Source organism: Cupressus sempervirens, chromosome 6 (assembly GCF_028749045.1).
Source record: "Cupressus sempervirens isolate cs-2001-9-10 chromosome 6, ASM2874904v1, whole genome shotgun sequence".
NCBI classification, from domain to species: Eukaryota; Viridiplantae; Streptophyta; class Pinopsida; order Cupressales; family Cupressaceae; genus Cupressus; species Cupressus sempervirens.
Window position 1 is genome coordinate 59150400 of NC_143123.1, and position 16011 is coordinate 59166410.

At 33.1% G+C, this 16011-nt stretch overlaps 1 protein-coding gene across 5 annotated transcripts; it reads right to left on the reverse strand.

Annotated features, from left to right (window-relative positions):
• Positions 1 to 5757: 5757 nt before the first annotated feature.
• On the reverse strand, positions 5758 to 8940 carry LOC149551130 (heat shock factor protein HSF8-like). Of its 5 annotated transcripts, none has more exons than XR_016352673.1 (5): positions 8476 to 8940; positions 7684 to 8395; positions 7377 to 7434; positions 6347 to 6832; positions 5758 to 6014 (listed from the first exon to the last, which is right to left on the reverse strand). XR_016352673.1 is itself a non-coding variant. In XM_089786684.1 (2 exons), the coding sequence occupies exons 1-2, from the start codon at positions 8674 to 8676 to the stop codon at positions 7637 to 7639; spliced, it is 960 nt and encodes a 319-aa protein (XP_089642810.1). In that variant the 5' UTR covers positions 8677 to 8940; the 3' UTR covers positions 7401 to 7636. The 5 variants fall into 5 exon arrangements, 1 of the variants encoding a protein (XP_089642810.1); XR_016352671.1 differs by having other exon boundaries at positions 6347 to 6835; XR_016352672.1 differs by having other exon boundaries at positions 7338 to 7434.
• Positions 8941 to 16011: the final 7071 nt, after the last annotated feature.

Genomic DNA, 16011 nt, shown 5'->3' on the forward strand with positions numbered 1-16011 from the left:
CACAATTAATCAATTGTATCCAACAGCAAGCAAGCTAGCACTTATGAAGTGGGTTCATTAGTTGTCTAAATAGGGTTAGCATAGGTGAATGGGTTGGATTTAGCTAATGATAGTGATTTAGGAATAGTTAGGGGTTGGAGGTTGATTTAAAATAGTGTATTAAATAAAAGAGGATTTTAGGATTAAATTAAATAGATATTGCACATTTATTTAATTTAATAGGAGAATAGGGTTTAATTGATAATTAGACTTTGGGTTTGTCATTTGATTTTATCAATTGGGCTATAGTCAATTTTTTGAATTAATTAAGGGATGATTTTAATTAATTAAATATTAAATACCTAATTAATGATGTTTTAGGAGATTACTAAATAGGATTACTTAAGTGATTTAATCATATTTAGGTGTCTACAGGTATATCAACAATTTTATTTTATTTTACATTCATTATTTTAATGCAATTTCTTTCATATTTGGAGGTTGATTCCTCAAAGGGGTTTGACAAAGGGAAACCCCTTTCCCAACTATTTTTCCACTTTTCTATGTGCAAGAATAAGATAGGGAGCTCTTGGTTCTATTAAAAACAGAAGGAACATGTCGCTACTTTCACCATGTCCATGCCATTTTGAGTTGAAATTTCCATCACATGTCCATTTTATCTGTTTATTTCTATTTTCATCATATTTATCTCATTTTTAGTTCATTCAATTTATATTTTTATCATGTTTTTAGTGAATTACCTAATAGATCAATTACATCATCTAATATTTTTATTGTTATTTACATATTTAACAAAGGACATATCATACTTCCACTTTGAGTGTGAGTCACCTCTTCATCCTAGTGTGGATATTCTTCCTTCCTAGTAAATGCAAATGTAAAAAGAGGAAGTGATTACATACCTTATATTATTGCTCTCCATTTACCATTATATAACAAATAATCAAGATAACCCATGTCGATACTAGGCATCCTTTTTGTTACATACATGAATGAGATATAAGCCTCCATGTTTCTAAACATTGCCATATAATTACACTTGAGAAAACCAACGGTGTCCTTAATGAATGAAGAATGTATAAAGAAAATATATGATGCTACTATTGCCAATTAGTTCATTGTAATGGAATGGGCATTACTAGATAAAGATCCCCAAACATCTTTGCATTCAATGGTAGCAATTGTCAAACAACTTATAAAATTAATTAGGTATTGAACCACCACCTATTTTTAATGACAAACCTTGGACAATGAGCACTTATAAGGAGTTTTGTCCAAATCAAATCGTTACACATAAACTAGTATAGATATCTTATATAAGTCTATCTTAAAATTGTTGAGAGATATCCATTATAAAATGATTGAATTTAGTGTACTACACTGAAAAATATTTATATTATTTTAATTTTTTATTTAAATTTCTAAAAAATGAGTATTTATATTTAATGTGGTGTTTATTAAATTATTTTTAAAATTATATTCTATTTGTAATAAATATTAAAAGTTTGCCCTGTAAATGATTGTCAAAATAACCTAAAAAGATAAATGATAACAATAACACACTCATACCACCACCCTCCACCCTTCCTACCATTGTAGAATGCCTCTTAGCATTAATTAGGCATAACATAGTTGATATAAAATAAATCCAATTTTGTTACAATACCCTTTCTTATGTTATATGATAATTCATATTTCCAAGTTTTCCTCTCTAAGAGGTTGATAAACATTTTATAGTCTTATACAACCTTCCCCATAGTATCAACAAATCATCAAAGTACAGAGTTTCAACATTAAAGATACACTGAGTAAAGTGTGGCTATTATGCCACTCAACAAAGTCACCTCACAAAATTGTACAACCAAGAGCCAAGGATAATAATAGTTATGCTTGGTTCATGCTATAACATTATCTTACAATTAAAGATGTGATCTATAACTCTTCTCCATCTTATTTCTCTTAAAATTCAAGCAAAAACTTATTAATATCATTTCCCTTCATTATTTTAAGTTCTTAATATTTTTTCCCTTCAAAATATTTTATAGGTTCATCTCCATAACATTGAGATTATGTTTTTGATTAAGTAAAACGGGTTTTTTAACAAGGGTTCCTAAAACCCACCAGTTAACAACAAAATACTACTAAAAGTCTGAAGCTAGCAACAAAGCAACAAAAAAATAGTAGGCCATTCCCAGCCACCAGAACTAAACAAAATTAAAAACAGCCAAAAGCCAAGGTACAGACAAAAACCAAGAGCACCAATCAAGGCACCATTTCTTTGACCAGCGCTACATTCTTGAGCTGCAGCTCTCCTATGGTCTCTGCCTTATTAGACTTCAAATGACTATCATCTGGAGAAGCCTCCTCTTCCCTCTTCCTCTTTTTTGATCTCCTTATTTTGCTCAGGCTCTCAACCTGCAAGAAGTCATCTTCCTCAGCAACCTTGGTTTTCTCTTTGTCCTTTTCCTCCTTCCCCTTTTTGCTTTCCTCCATCATCGAGTGCAACTGAATGATATTGTCATTTAGACCTTTGATTACTTAACAAGAAATCTCTAATTTATACAAACCATTCTTAATAATTGGACCATGACACTATGTCCTAGCTACATTATTGCAATCACAATTACCAGATCCAAAAGTTATATCCTAGAACAAAGATGCAAAGGTTCTATTAAATGTCTAGCACATGAGAATGAACAAAATCTTTTAAGCATGATATTATATGATTGAGTTCCTTAATTAGAGCATATCACTCATGCATCAAAAGATGTCATTTACAACATGACACCCTTCGATCACAACCTATTCCAAGGGGTCATGAGATTGTGTGCATTCATGATCTCTGTCTAATTGTTTATCAATATTTGTTAGTCAAACTCAAAACTTGATTCAAAGTTCTCTCTTGATGCATGATCACTTTATGATTTCTACATTTATCTATTAGTTATAGTGAACTTAAAACAAACATGACCAAAACCATTGAGTTGCAACCATAGTGTGTTGTGTATAATATTATATTTATCCCTACAAAAAAATCTTTAAATTGGCATTCACCTCTTATGTTTCATTATTTTGTGATAACTATGACCTTACTTAGGATGCATCGTAATTAATCTCCACTCATGACTTCAATATAGTTATTAATATTATTGTACATGTATCTGAGATCATCCAATAGCTTAATTATATCATTCACAAATGGTCATAAGCACATCTTTAATACATTTATCACAATATAATATTAAACAGAACAATAAGTCTCTTATTTGACTGTCAATGCTTAGTGACGATCTTTAACAATGTATAAATAAATCAACAATCCATTATTAAGATTAAATCTTATGGATTTAAATTTGTGAGATTTTTTGAATCAACGATTCAAATAACACTCCATGATCTTTCATTACGATGTAACAAATGATTTGAAGGAGATATTAATTATGAATCAAAAAGTGATGGGAAATGTTGATGGAAAGCAATAGCACAGTTGAATCCAAAAACATCGTTAGTTCGACATTTACTACAGAAAATTAATGTCTCTAATCCAATATTATTCCATATAGGCAATATCAACAGCCTTTCATAGCATCTTACCTAGTTAAACCTAGCTCTCATTTAGGCTTAGGTATGCTAAAGAATATTATGAAGCCTAGCTTTTCATCTGCGAATTGCATTTTCTTGAAAGTTTCATATTCCTTTCCAATACCTTCCAAGAACTTCGCTTTGTTGCATATCCCACGAACTTTGCATTTCATGAAACCTCATTTCTTTGAGGCATCATGTGCATTAGCTCGCATGCTTTGTCTATGCTTACTCATTTTGCACACGTCTACAAGAAAAATTGCAGCTACGCCAATTGACTTAACTCCTCTCTTGAAGCTTTTATGCATGTTCATGTTCCCTTCCAAAGCTCCCAAAACTGCACTACCTACAAGTATGCAAAAAGTATGAACCGAATGGATTGGAAACCTGGTGACACCACTTCGTGAGGATATCCATGTCTTCTATCTACTGGAAAATCCTACTTTGTAAAACAATGTCTTGACCTTCATGTTATTGGATACTCTTTTTTTGCACCCACCAAACTTACACCAGTACTCATAATAATGTTGCCTTTCGCTCTCTAGATTTCGTCTCAATCCTTTTCTCTTATCATGTCCATATTCAATTTCTTTGAATTTCCTCTTCCAATGCCTTATTCTCTTCTTCTTGTGTGATTCCACTCCCTTCTCCTTACACTCCCGTGATCTTATCCTTCACATTTTATATTCTATTATTCTCCCATTAAAAGGGCATCTTAAGGAATGTTGTGGAAATATGCAGCGCCATAGCCCTGCCTCCAGTTATACCAAGCAAATGCAAATTCAACAACTTGATTTTTTCCGCTGTTTTTTGTCTAAACATGTTTACATAGATTCACATGGAAAACATAAGCACTTTACGAGTTCAGGGCTGTTGTGATTTCAAAATAAGACAACAAACAAAACACTTAATAACCGGAAGAACAGTTTGGAAACACTAATGCTCTGTTTTTCAATTCTATATAATCAGTCCCACATTTAGAAATTTATAAATCAAATTTAGAAATTTATAAATAACTTGACTATAATATAAGACAGATATAATGATGTTAGAAGTCCATTAACCTGTAATCAACCAAATGGCTCTGCATAAGAAATCATCATCCCAGATACCTGAGGTAGTCTGAAGTGGTAATTTATACCCTATGCAAGTTACACATTCCTCGAATATATAGTTGCAGGTGAGGGCCTTCATGTTGTTTGGCCACTCTCAAAAATCATATTATCTTCTACAATCTGAACTATATCTTGACAGTGACCTATATTTAAATTATCATGAACTATAAAAGAATCTTTCTTAGAAATACATAGTAGTTCCATATTACTATAATTCATTTGTAGACCTATTTATAAATTACCATGAACTATAAAAGAAAATTTGTTTTGTTCTGTCTTTTCTTTTATAAGACCTCAAATCTTTAATTGCTTCTGGAACTAGAACATATGTTAGTGTGAACCAGCCCATTCTATCTATCTCCCCCAACTATAGACAGAGCCCCCTACTATTCATAGGCTATTGTCTAGTGAACATAGTTGAACTGGAACTAGACTAGAACTAGCTCCCCCAACAGCCGCCCCTTGCGCACCCCCCCCCCGCCCCCACACTTCAGATTATTGTGGGGCCCCAATAGAATAGTAGGGAACAGTTTAGTGGTTGCAGCAACTAAACGTCAACTACTATACTCTAGTCATTGAGAACCGGAACTGCAACTGGATCCCTACCATTCTATAGGCAGACAAACTACTACTTAAACTGCTGGATAAACTGAATCAGATAACCATAAGGGGGGCAGGAGAGTCCCCATAGAATAGTAGGGGCACCCATTGGCCCTACAATTTTATAGGACCCCACATTATATAGGGGAATCTGGCCCATAGAATTGTAGGGGTCCATAGCCCTATGAGCCATATACCTCCCAAATAATCAATCAATCTAAAAAGGGTAGGGCCCACCAATATAGAAAAAGGGTTCACCAATATACAATCTAAAAAGGGCAGGGCCCACCAATAGACCTCAAAAAAAATTCTTCTTTAGGTTACAAGAACTATTGACTAGTTAATATATTGAGAGAAACAAGTCTGCATATGATGTTCAAATCTGCGTACAGAATACAAACTATATTCAGCATGACTTAGCATGCAATGTACTAATGATTCAATTGGAAATATACAGAGAAGCAACCCAAAAAGTTCTTCATTATAAAAATAAATATCTCAATTCATCAACTCACATTGATTTGGAGAACTTGCATATTTAGGCTATGAACCTCTTGTTTGTACATATTAAGTGCTTCCCACAAGAAATGTAGGGAAGTCCCGTATTACTATAAGTCATCTGTAAACTTGGATTATAAAAGAATCTTTCTTCCCTTCTTTCTCTCTTCTTTCAGATAAGATCATAAATAAGGCTTCTCCTTTAGATCACAAGAACTCCTGAATAATAAACATATTGACAAAAGTAAATTTCCACAAATTAGAAAGTCACCACTTCATATCCTATATGTAACAAGATATATACTTTTAGTTTGTAGAATGTAAAGTGCCTCCCACACGAAATACGAATAATGTTCCTTTTTTCTTTCCTTAAATAAGGTTTTTTTTTCTCTAACTCACCATAACTCATTACTCATCGACTAATAAACCTTTTGAGATAAGTAGGTCATTGCAAATTTCTAGGCCACAAACTTGACTAATAAACATATTGAGATACGAAGGTCCCACAAAGTTGTGAGCCACAAACTATTTGTTCATTCAGGAATAGCTACCATAAATGTGCAATTTGAGAAAAAAATGCTCCTGAGTTTGTACAAATTGCCAAGCATTCAATCTCCTGCATCAGATATCCATCTTCCATTCGATATATATATTTCAGCGAGGCAGAGTATTCCTGCAGACATACTTCAAGAAACCTTTTATGAGTAGAGGCAATGGCTGATGGTACTTACTAAAGGAACATACGAAGCATTCCTATACATTATTCTGTTCCTAGGAATATATATAACATAAATTTTGTCTGAAGCACTGCTCTATTTTAAAGAAGAGAAAAAATATGCAACATAAAAGGGAAAGAAAATATATCCTGCAAGCAGTGATATTTATTGATTGCTCTGGTATTATTATCGTTGAAGCTCCTATCTCCATGGTATAAATAAAATCTGTGTCTGACACCTGATACTCAGCAGGCACTCAAAATCCTAGGTTTCTAATAACTCGTTGCAGCTTCAGTATATGCGAGTTCTTTCTAACCTGTTCTGCTGTATCGTTGGAATTCAGGACAAAACAATGTACTTATTAGTGAAAAGAATGTTAAGAAAGAAAAATTGTCAGATGCAGAATTACAAAATGAAGAACGGGACTACCAAGATGTATGGTTCTAAATCACAGCAAATGGTAACCACATACAAGCAAATCGGCAGTCCACAATAAATCAAATTGGCCATTTAGCAATGACACATCACAACATATCTCAACCTGAGATCTACACTGCAAGAATTATTTGCAGCTCTATTGTCTGGAAGAATCAGATTTGATCTTAATTGCTATTGTTTTTGTTTTCGATAGTGTGTAAATTTTACATACAATCGAAACCAGAAACAATACCAATTATATTATTAAGAGATTGTGCAATTCTGATATTATTAAATTTAAGATCACTATACGACATGATTGTTTTTTAAACAAAATGAAATTTGAACATGAATTAGATCAGGCAAACATACAAACATAAACCAGCAGCAGAATACAGACCACACTTACAGCTAATATATCTAATGTGTTATAACTGAGACCACGGACCTGCAAACTGCTACTGCTGCACTGTTTTAGCTGACATCAAATATACTTACTTGTTCACCTGTCATAGGACAGACAAACATGTAAGCTACCTATTACTATAGACAAATAATAAGCTGCTTCACCAATGATGAACTTCCCACCATACTCAAGGATTCCTTCAAACAACTGTAAAGATGGCCCTCAAAGTATGTTTAGAACTGCCGAACTAATTCATTATATAATCTGATATGGCGAGCTTCACACTTGGTAAATTAGGCTTCCTAAATGAACATATCGTCCCACAGAAAACAATCCAAATCGGCCATACCCAAAAAATTTCCTTCGCAGCCCACATCGAATTCAAACTCAGCTTTTTTAGGGCAATTCCCAAATTGCTGATTTATTAGTGGAGTAGCAGTCATCAAATCAGCTTCAGTTCCTGAGTCAATCTGGGACACATCTGTCGGAGAAGATTCAAAGCCACCCATGATCAATCCATTTCCTCTCAGCTCAGCATCCGCAAACCCATCAGCCATTGGAGCATTTAAAACCCCATCTGCAGGCGAAGCATCTGAACTCGGCCCATCCAAATCCAATTTAAATCTACTTTCCTTGGGCTCATCGTAGGTCAAGCGTCTTCTCTTCTGACCATCAATGATGCCTGGCCTGCTCTGAAGCCTCTGTGTGATTAGACCCGGATTATTAGCAACAGCGCCCAAAAACGAGAGAATCTGCTGAGGCCTCCGCTCTGTCAAGTCCAAGCGCCTCTTCAAATCCCCCATCTCTCTCTCAATGTTTTCCTGTTCCTCCTTCAGCTGAACAATCTCCAAACCTATGTCCTCCTCGTCTTTCTGAAGCCTCTGGAATTCCTCTTCCAAATCATATTTTGCGCCCAATTTTCCCCCAAATTGACTGCCTGGCCCCTGAGAATGGTGATGACTAGACCTTCTTCGACGAATACAGTGAAGCAACTGCTTTTGCCCTCGCAGGAAACATTCGTGTGCAAATTCCCAACTATCGGCATCCACTTTACGAAATCCCTGCGCCATTACAAGAGAAATCAAGATAAACCCCAGAAAGGGGAAGTGCAAAAACACGAGGGAAAATCATGGATACTCACATATGTGTTGAGCTGTCGAACAAAGCTGGAAAAATTGCAGTGTTTGAAGTAACGAGGGAGCAAATGCACAGAAAAATGGTGTGGATCCTTCACCAGAAAACTGTTATTTCCCGCACTCCATGACACAACACTGTCGATTGAGGTATCTTCTACCATTTCATAAGTCTTTGTAATAAATGGGGTTGCACTATTTCCTTCCATTTATTATCTTTTCAAGTAGCAAAACTTTCCTTTTTTTGGTCTGAATCCTATCCTTGACGGCCATGACGGGCGGCCTCCAAACCTATTTATACGGGACAGTAAAAGACGGCGGCATGAATGTCAAGGAATTTCTGGAACATTCCAGAAAATTTCCTCGTGTTTTTTTCTCTTTGCCCGACTGCATCGCTGTTTCTTCTTCAGCAGAACCGCGTAAGATTTTTTTCTCGGCGTAAAGATATTTTCCTGGTTCAACCAATGCAGAATAGAGATTTTCGTGGCTTTTTCCATTTATAAATGAAGATAAGCTCACGAAAGATTGATACAGCTGTCATTTTGAAAGGGGTATTTCCAATTTAAATCTTTTTTTTTTGTTTAATTAGATTTTTTATTGTGGTTGATTTTCATATGTAGAAACGGGGCGGCTGATTTCTACTCCAAAATAAATGGTCCTTTATAGTGAAATTTTTAATTATTTGAAAAAAAAAATGTAATCAATTATAGTTTTGCCAAAGGCAAGAAACTAATGGAATCATGAGGTTCCATATTAGTTACATAATCTAAAACTATATATTAATGTTTGCAAAAGCTATATTTATTTGCATTTTTTTTTAGAATTGAAAAATACAAATTTTTTAAAAATTTATTGGCTCATGATGAAAAAGGCAATGAAAAAATTTAATTTTCTTCAACAAAAATACAAATATTTTTTCGAACACCTCTATTAATGGTATTAATTGCAACTTTATCTTTTTCACATTTGTGACAAGTGGATAAACTATTAGTTGCAACTTTAAAGTGGATAAACTTTTTAAAAAAAAACAATCATTTTTATCTTCCACCTTGTCTGATCATTTTCCTTACCATGTTCAAATATAGACTTCAATGTTTTATATTTTTTATTTTAAATATATTTATTACTAGTTTTACATTCTCTGGCAGATCTGGAAGTGCAGGAACGAGGAAAGGTATCAAGGTAAGCATAGGAATCTTACTGAGTTTTTTCGAAAACTCACTTACTTTAAAATCTTCTTGCAGGTGCAGACTACTATGATGATTGAACTGGACAATATGAGGAGGTTCCTTCGTGATGGGCATGCTACTCTTTACTACCTTGAGCTTAAGCGTGGGTACTAGTGGCGTAGTACTTTGGATGATCTGCATGTTTTTGAGCAAGCTTGCAATAGATTGAACAAAGATATTAGAGAAAAAGGGAATGCCAGAAAAGAAGAGTTATTTATGATAGTGTAGATTCAAGGGCATAAAAGTATAGTTTGGATGGAAGGTCCCTTAGGCTGGACTGCCTAGGTTGACAATCACTATGATCTTCTCAGCTAGATAGTTTTTCTTTTCCTCCTTTTGTTGCTTTGTATGTTCAACTGATACATTCTCTTTTGGGTGAGGCTTGGCCTCCTTGTGTATATTCGTATTAATACTCTGGTGTTTTTTTTTTTTTTTTTCTGGTTCTGAAACTCTTATTTCTAATATAAAAAAGTTTTATATTGATGTTTATTTTTGTAATTTGTATAATGTTATTCGAATATAGATATTTTAATTAAATATAGAATTAAATATGTTTCTTATTTTAAACACATTTATTATCTTCTAGTATTTTACAATTTTGCTCAATTTTTTTTTTTATACCATTAATACTACCCCTCAAACTTACTACATATTTTGGTACTTTGATTTAAGTAATCAACAAATTTTTTTAATTAAATATTTCAACTTATAATTGAATTGGTAGAAATGAGTAGTTCATTCATATAATATAATTTTTATTGTTATTTATATATTTTTAAAAATAATTAAATTATTAATATTTTTCAAATTCTCTTCAACTTTCTCTATTATTCTACCTTTACTTGTCCTTATAATAACATATCATTCTCTCTTTTGCAAAAAGAGAGGTAAAAATTTATTAAGACGGAAAGGAATACAACAAGGAGAGCTCAACAAGGAGCTCGATCCTGAGCAACAAGATCATCAAATTCTTGCACCATCTCAAAGGACAGTTGCCTCCTATCCCTAATATTCCAACCCGGATCATGACTAGATGCCCATTTGGCTAAACAATCAGCAGTTCTATTCCATTCACGAGGAATATACGTGAACCTAATGAACTGAAAAGAGGAAGAGAAGAAAATAATCTGCTTAACAACAGTGGCCAGCTGCCAACTAACATCCTCAAGCTCTTGCGAAGAAAGCATGTTCACCACCACCTGGGAATCAGACTCACAGATAATCTTAATCCATCCTCGCAAGCAACACTGTTCCACAGCATATAAAATAGCCTGAGCTTCCATGAGATTGTTAGTATAATCAGCCTTATGAACTGAGAAGAAAAATTTAACATCCCCAGAACTACAACGAGCCACTCCGCCAATACCAGCCGGACCAGGATTCCCACGGGAAGAACCATCAGTGTTAAAATATCATTCTCTCTTTTAGCTCTCTCTTTGTATAACATTATATCACATGGGCCATAGGCATCCTTGATATCAAGGATGTCACATGGGTCATAGGCATCCTTGATATCAACACTAGCTTAGTTGTATATATACAGAAAAATGTTATGAACATTTCCATTTTAGAAGACAATTCAACATTTTTCATTAGTTCCTCACTAAACACAAAAAACTAATCTTGAGCCATAAGTTTCCATCAGTAAAACATAGAGGGGTTGACAAGATAGAGATCGTTGCAAAAGCTACTTCAGTCAACCATAAAAACATAAAGGCAGGAACTTTGGCGCATGTGCCCCTTGTTTGTAGAATAACAATTATTGTGAAAACCATTTGTTAATAAAAGTTGTAAGAATTTGTTATTGTTAAAAACATTTTTCAATAAAATTGTGTCACTTAGGGCAAGACTAGATCAGTTGCCTAAAGATGTCATCCTTTAAAACACCAGAGCTATCCACAAATATTTATTGTAAAGCAATCGTATTTCAAAATGACTTTCATGAATGATCAGTTGTTATAGGCCAACAATTCAAAGCTCTCATTTTCTTGTGAAATCACTAGAAGAATATTTATAGAAATATTTTTTCAACACTAAATTTGTTTTACTAGTAGAAGACTTGTAAAAAAAAAAAAATTCAACACAAGAATTATTTCTAGAAGTATTGAACGAGACCCCTATCTTTCTACAAAAGGTCAAACCAATAGTTTATTCATGAGATATATTCAATCACATATTAAACTTCACAAGAGTTCCCCAACTGTAGAACCAACTTAATAATAGTGTTACATTGATTCTACTTAAAAGCAAGGATGTCCAATCCAAATTCTCTAACCTTGATTTTCTCCAATAGCTCAAGTTTGCATAGCTATGTAACTCAATATTCTCGATCAAATATGAGGTCACACAAAGAGATGCACAATTATGTCAAATGAGTAGACTTTTTTTTTATAAATGGCTTCTTTTACTCTAAAAATCAATATGTAGAGTAACCCTTCTACATATGTGTTGATACAAGTATGGAATATCTCAAGAGAAATATCGAGTCGTAGATATCAATCGCAGCCAACATCAATAACAATAATAATGTTCTTAGGGATTTTGATAAATACTCTTTTAGATGCATCAATTGGTTGTCACTTAAGGGTAGTACAAAGAGAAACAATGATGTTTGGTATTGAATTATTCAAATAAGCTATAAGCCTCATAGATCATAAATAATTTACGATTACTACAAATAATATGATGGGGGATAAACCAAGAAATTAGTTAGTGAAAATTATAATAGATGGATTTAAACCACTTGTTAAATCACTCATTGGTGATATTAATGACCAATGGGGGAAGGTGAGATAATATTGGTAGTCAATATAAAACTCCACCTGATAGGAGTTGTTATTGGTTGTAGTTCTTAAGGCGGTGAATGTATGAGACCATCATGTTGCTAACAAGAAACTACTTCATGACATATCAATACACGTCTATTTTAATTAGTGGCCAATAATACCCTACTACAAAGAGTTTTTTTAGCTAAGATAAGTCCATTTTATGGGCTTCATATATATCGTCATGAAATACCTTGAGTGTGAGAGTAGCCTCTTTCAAATTTAAGTATCATGGTAAAGTATAATGAATCAAAATTCCTTCGATGGATGGTGTTTCCAAGGGGAATAAAATAGGATTTATGTTGTAAAAATGTTTTTTTAATGGTTATTACTAGAGAGGTTGGGTATAAAGGTTTTGTTGAAGGCATGTGTAGATGTTGTGATATCAAGAGATTTGGGACTAGTAATTTTACATATCAGCTTAGTATGTAAGGTAACATACGTGAGAATCAACAATCGCACGACTAAGAACTCACATTACGGACTTCTATGTGACATTCAAAGGAGGGAATCAATTATGGCCATGGATATTATGTATCTATTATTGAGATAAGAAACTTATTCATATTTAGGTTAGAATATTCCTTATTTTTTCCAACCGTTTCCTTATAGGGAATAAGTATTCTTAAGTGATATTTGTCACTAAACTGTATGTTGAGTAGTTAAATGTCCCCATGGATGAGGGGTTGTTATATGTTTAACTATAATATGGTTTTTAAGATATGTGAGAAATGCCTCATATTATATAATGATGTTATTAGTGCATAGAAAACAAAGACTAAAAGCTTTAGGGATCTAAGATACCCTTGTCGTTTGATAGACAAAATCATTTTTCTTAAGACATGATTGGTGAAAGAGCTATTGAAATAGATCTCTCGTGTGGATGATACCTTGAGAATAATGTTGAAAAAATTAGGAGAGTTGAAGACCAAAGGATGAGTCTAGGATTAGTATATTATCTAATTAATCTACTAAAATAAATACTTTCAATCTTGGAAATGAGTAGTCTATAATAATTAAGTATACAATATTTTGTAAAGTGAAAATAATGGCTAGGTGACAAGACCTCAGCAAACCTTGTACTTTAGTAGATAATTATCTTTGTTAATTTGGTGTGTCCAAAGGTTATATACAACAGGTTTTTTGAGGTCCTCCCTAGGATTTGTTCTACTCAATTGGAAAGAAAAAGTACTCACCTACTAAACTGATGAACTAAATCATTAACTACTGAACAAAACGCAAACATACTAAATTTTAGACGTGATTGAAATGTTTATACCAAATTTAACATGATTATATATGGAATAAAAATGTTTCCTGAATGAAGAATATTAAGTCTAGAACATGACACAAAAATAAAACTTCTCTAATAATCTTAACTATTGTTTTGAAGATAAAATCATTAGTAAGAATTTATATGTCCTTGATATTTTCTTAAAGGACAAATAATTTTTTTTCTTAAAGACAAATAAACTTTCAATGTTTTCTTAAAAATAAATAAATATTAAGATAAATAAACATGCAAGAACTTCACGTGCACACATATCAATGACCAATATGATGTACTTGCATACAACATAATATAAAATGACATTATTTAAATAATCATTCAATAAACATTTTGTACATGAAAAATTACATTGGGCTTAGATTGATGTTTGACACCATGGTTCCTACAAGTCATACATTATAAAATTTTTAAAAAAAATTATCAGGTGATTTTTTTTTTAATTTTTTTTTTTTTTTTTTTTTGTGTTTTGACTTATTATTTCAATCATTCAATAACCCTATGCTCATTGATCATTTTGGCATTTCCCTTGTAGTTGAAAACTTCAAATATCCTAGTATACTTTTATATGATATTCCCAGTCATCTATAGTTGTTTTAGATGCTCATAAACTCAATTGTTAAGGTAAACAATTTTATCTTCCCAAGTTGTTTCAATTCTTTTAATCATTTGTATTAGGACCTCTTAGATTTGTGTGCAAGTACATATCCTTTGTGATAGAGTGGTAAGTATACACTTTTGATAATTTAGGAACCTTTAACGAAAAACTTCTTAACAAGTTTCAAACTTTCACCTGCCTCTTGGACAATGTTGTCCTTGTGGAAAATATTATTATGGTGGTTACTAGGATAAATCAAACTTGTCAATGTGGTTGTTTGCCTTTAAACCTTTTGATCTTAATAAGGCCTTCAATGTTCATATGAAACATTAGGAGAATATTTTGAACACTTGTATTTGACCATTTAATCTCATAGGTGCATTTTGATCCACTTTTACACTAATCTTTACTTTTTCAACTTAGCCAAATTTCTACTTTGTTAATTGTCACATGTTGATTGTAGAATTTGTGCAATGATGATTCATTTCCTATTCCAATTATAGTGATTGTTAATTGAAGAGTCTCATTGGAGATAGCCTAAGGTGACATTGATTTGTATTTTATAAATGCACACAATCGTGCACAAAAAAGAGTGAACAATATTTCCTCGAACATTGCATGCCTTCTTATACTTTTTTTAAAAGTTCATATTTCTTGTTCTTTTACTACCATAGCACATGTCTAAAAGATTTTCCTTTTCCATGTATCATCTAGAACATCTTTTGCTAGTGCTTCAATTCTATTTACACTAAACATGTATCTATGGAGAACCACACCACTAGATTGGTGTAACGCCCCGCCAAGGGATCCAAAAGAATTAACCTAAAGTTTTACTAAGTTTGCTAAACATTTTTTTTTTTTAAAAGTAAGAATGTATAACATACACATCAAACACATAGTAGCGGAAGCAATAACATGTAATCATCAACAAACATACATAACCAGTTACATTCCTTAAGGATCCCAAGATGTTGAGTCACATTTAAATTTAATTAATTCTAAGTCTAACAACTACTACCTCCACATGAAAGAATAATAATAAAGTCCAATGTCCATAATATACATTTGTTCCAAATGCCTCTTGGCAAATTAATTCGGAATGCTCAATCATCCACTGTACATGTCATAGGTTATGAAAGGCTTAAAAGAATATACATATGTAAAGATAAAGATACATCATCCTCAAATCCATGATACAAAGTACAGTAAAATAAATGAAACTAATAACATACCTGATATATCCATACATCCATAATGATAAAACATCTATCATAAAATCTAACCATCCATCATAATAATCCAAGAACATAGTGAAGGTAAATGCCAACCAAGAAAGCTCCAGCCACGGTGACCACGGACGGATCTCAAATGGTAAGAGTAAAAGCACTACCACCCGACCGCGTGGAACCTAAATGGTCCACTCCCACCGCGCTGAGGAGATAGTCTCAAGTCCCAAACAAGGTATCAAACACAAAACATAAGTACTCTCTAAGTCTGGAAAATCCTAAAAGTACACTAACTCAAAGGTTCCAACATAGATAGACATCTAGACCCAGAGACACCACAAAGACACGTAGGAAACCTGCTATGCAAGCAGGAAAGTG

What these genes read in the sequence shown, in the direction of transcription:
- LOC149551130 (XM_089786684.1), bottom strand. Translation starts at nt 8,676, where the DNA reads ATGGAAGGAAATAGTGCAACCCCATTTATTACAAAGACTTATGAAATG. An exon ending in TTCGACAGCTCAACACATAT is followed by an intron (nt 8,396 to 8,475) that starts GTGAGTATCCAT and finishes GTAATGGCGCAG; the next exon opens with GGATTTCGTAAAGTGGATGC.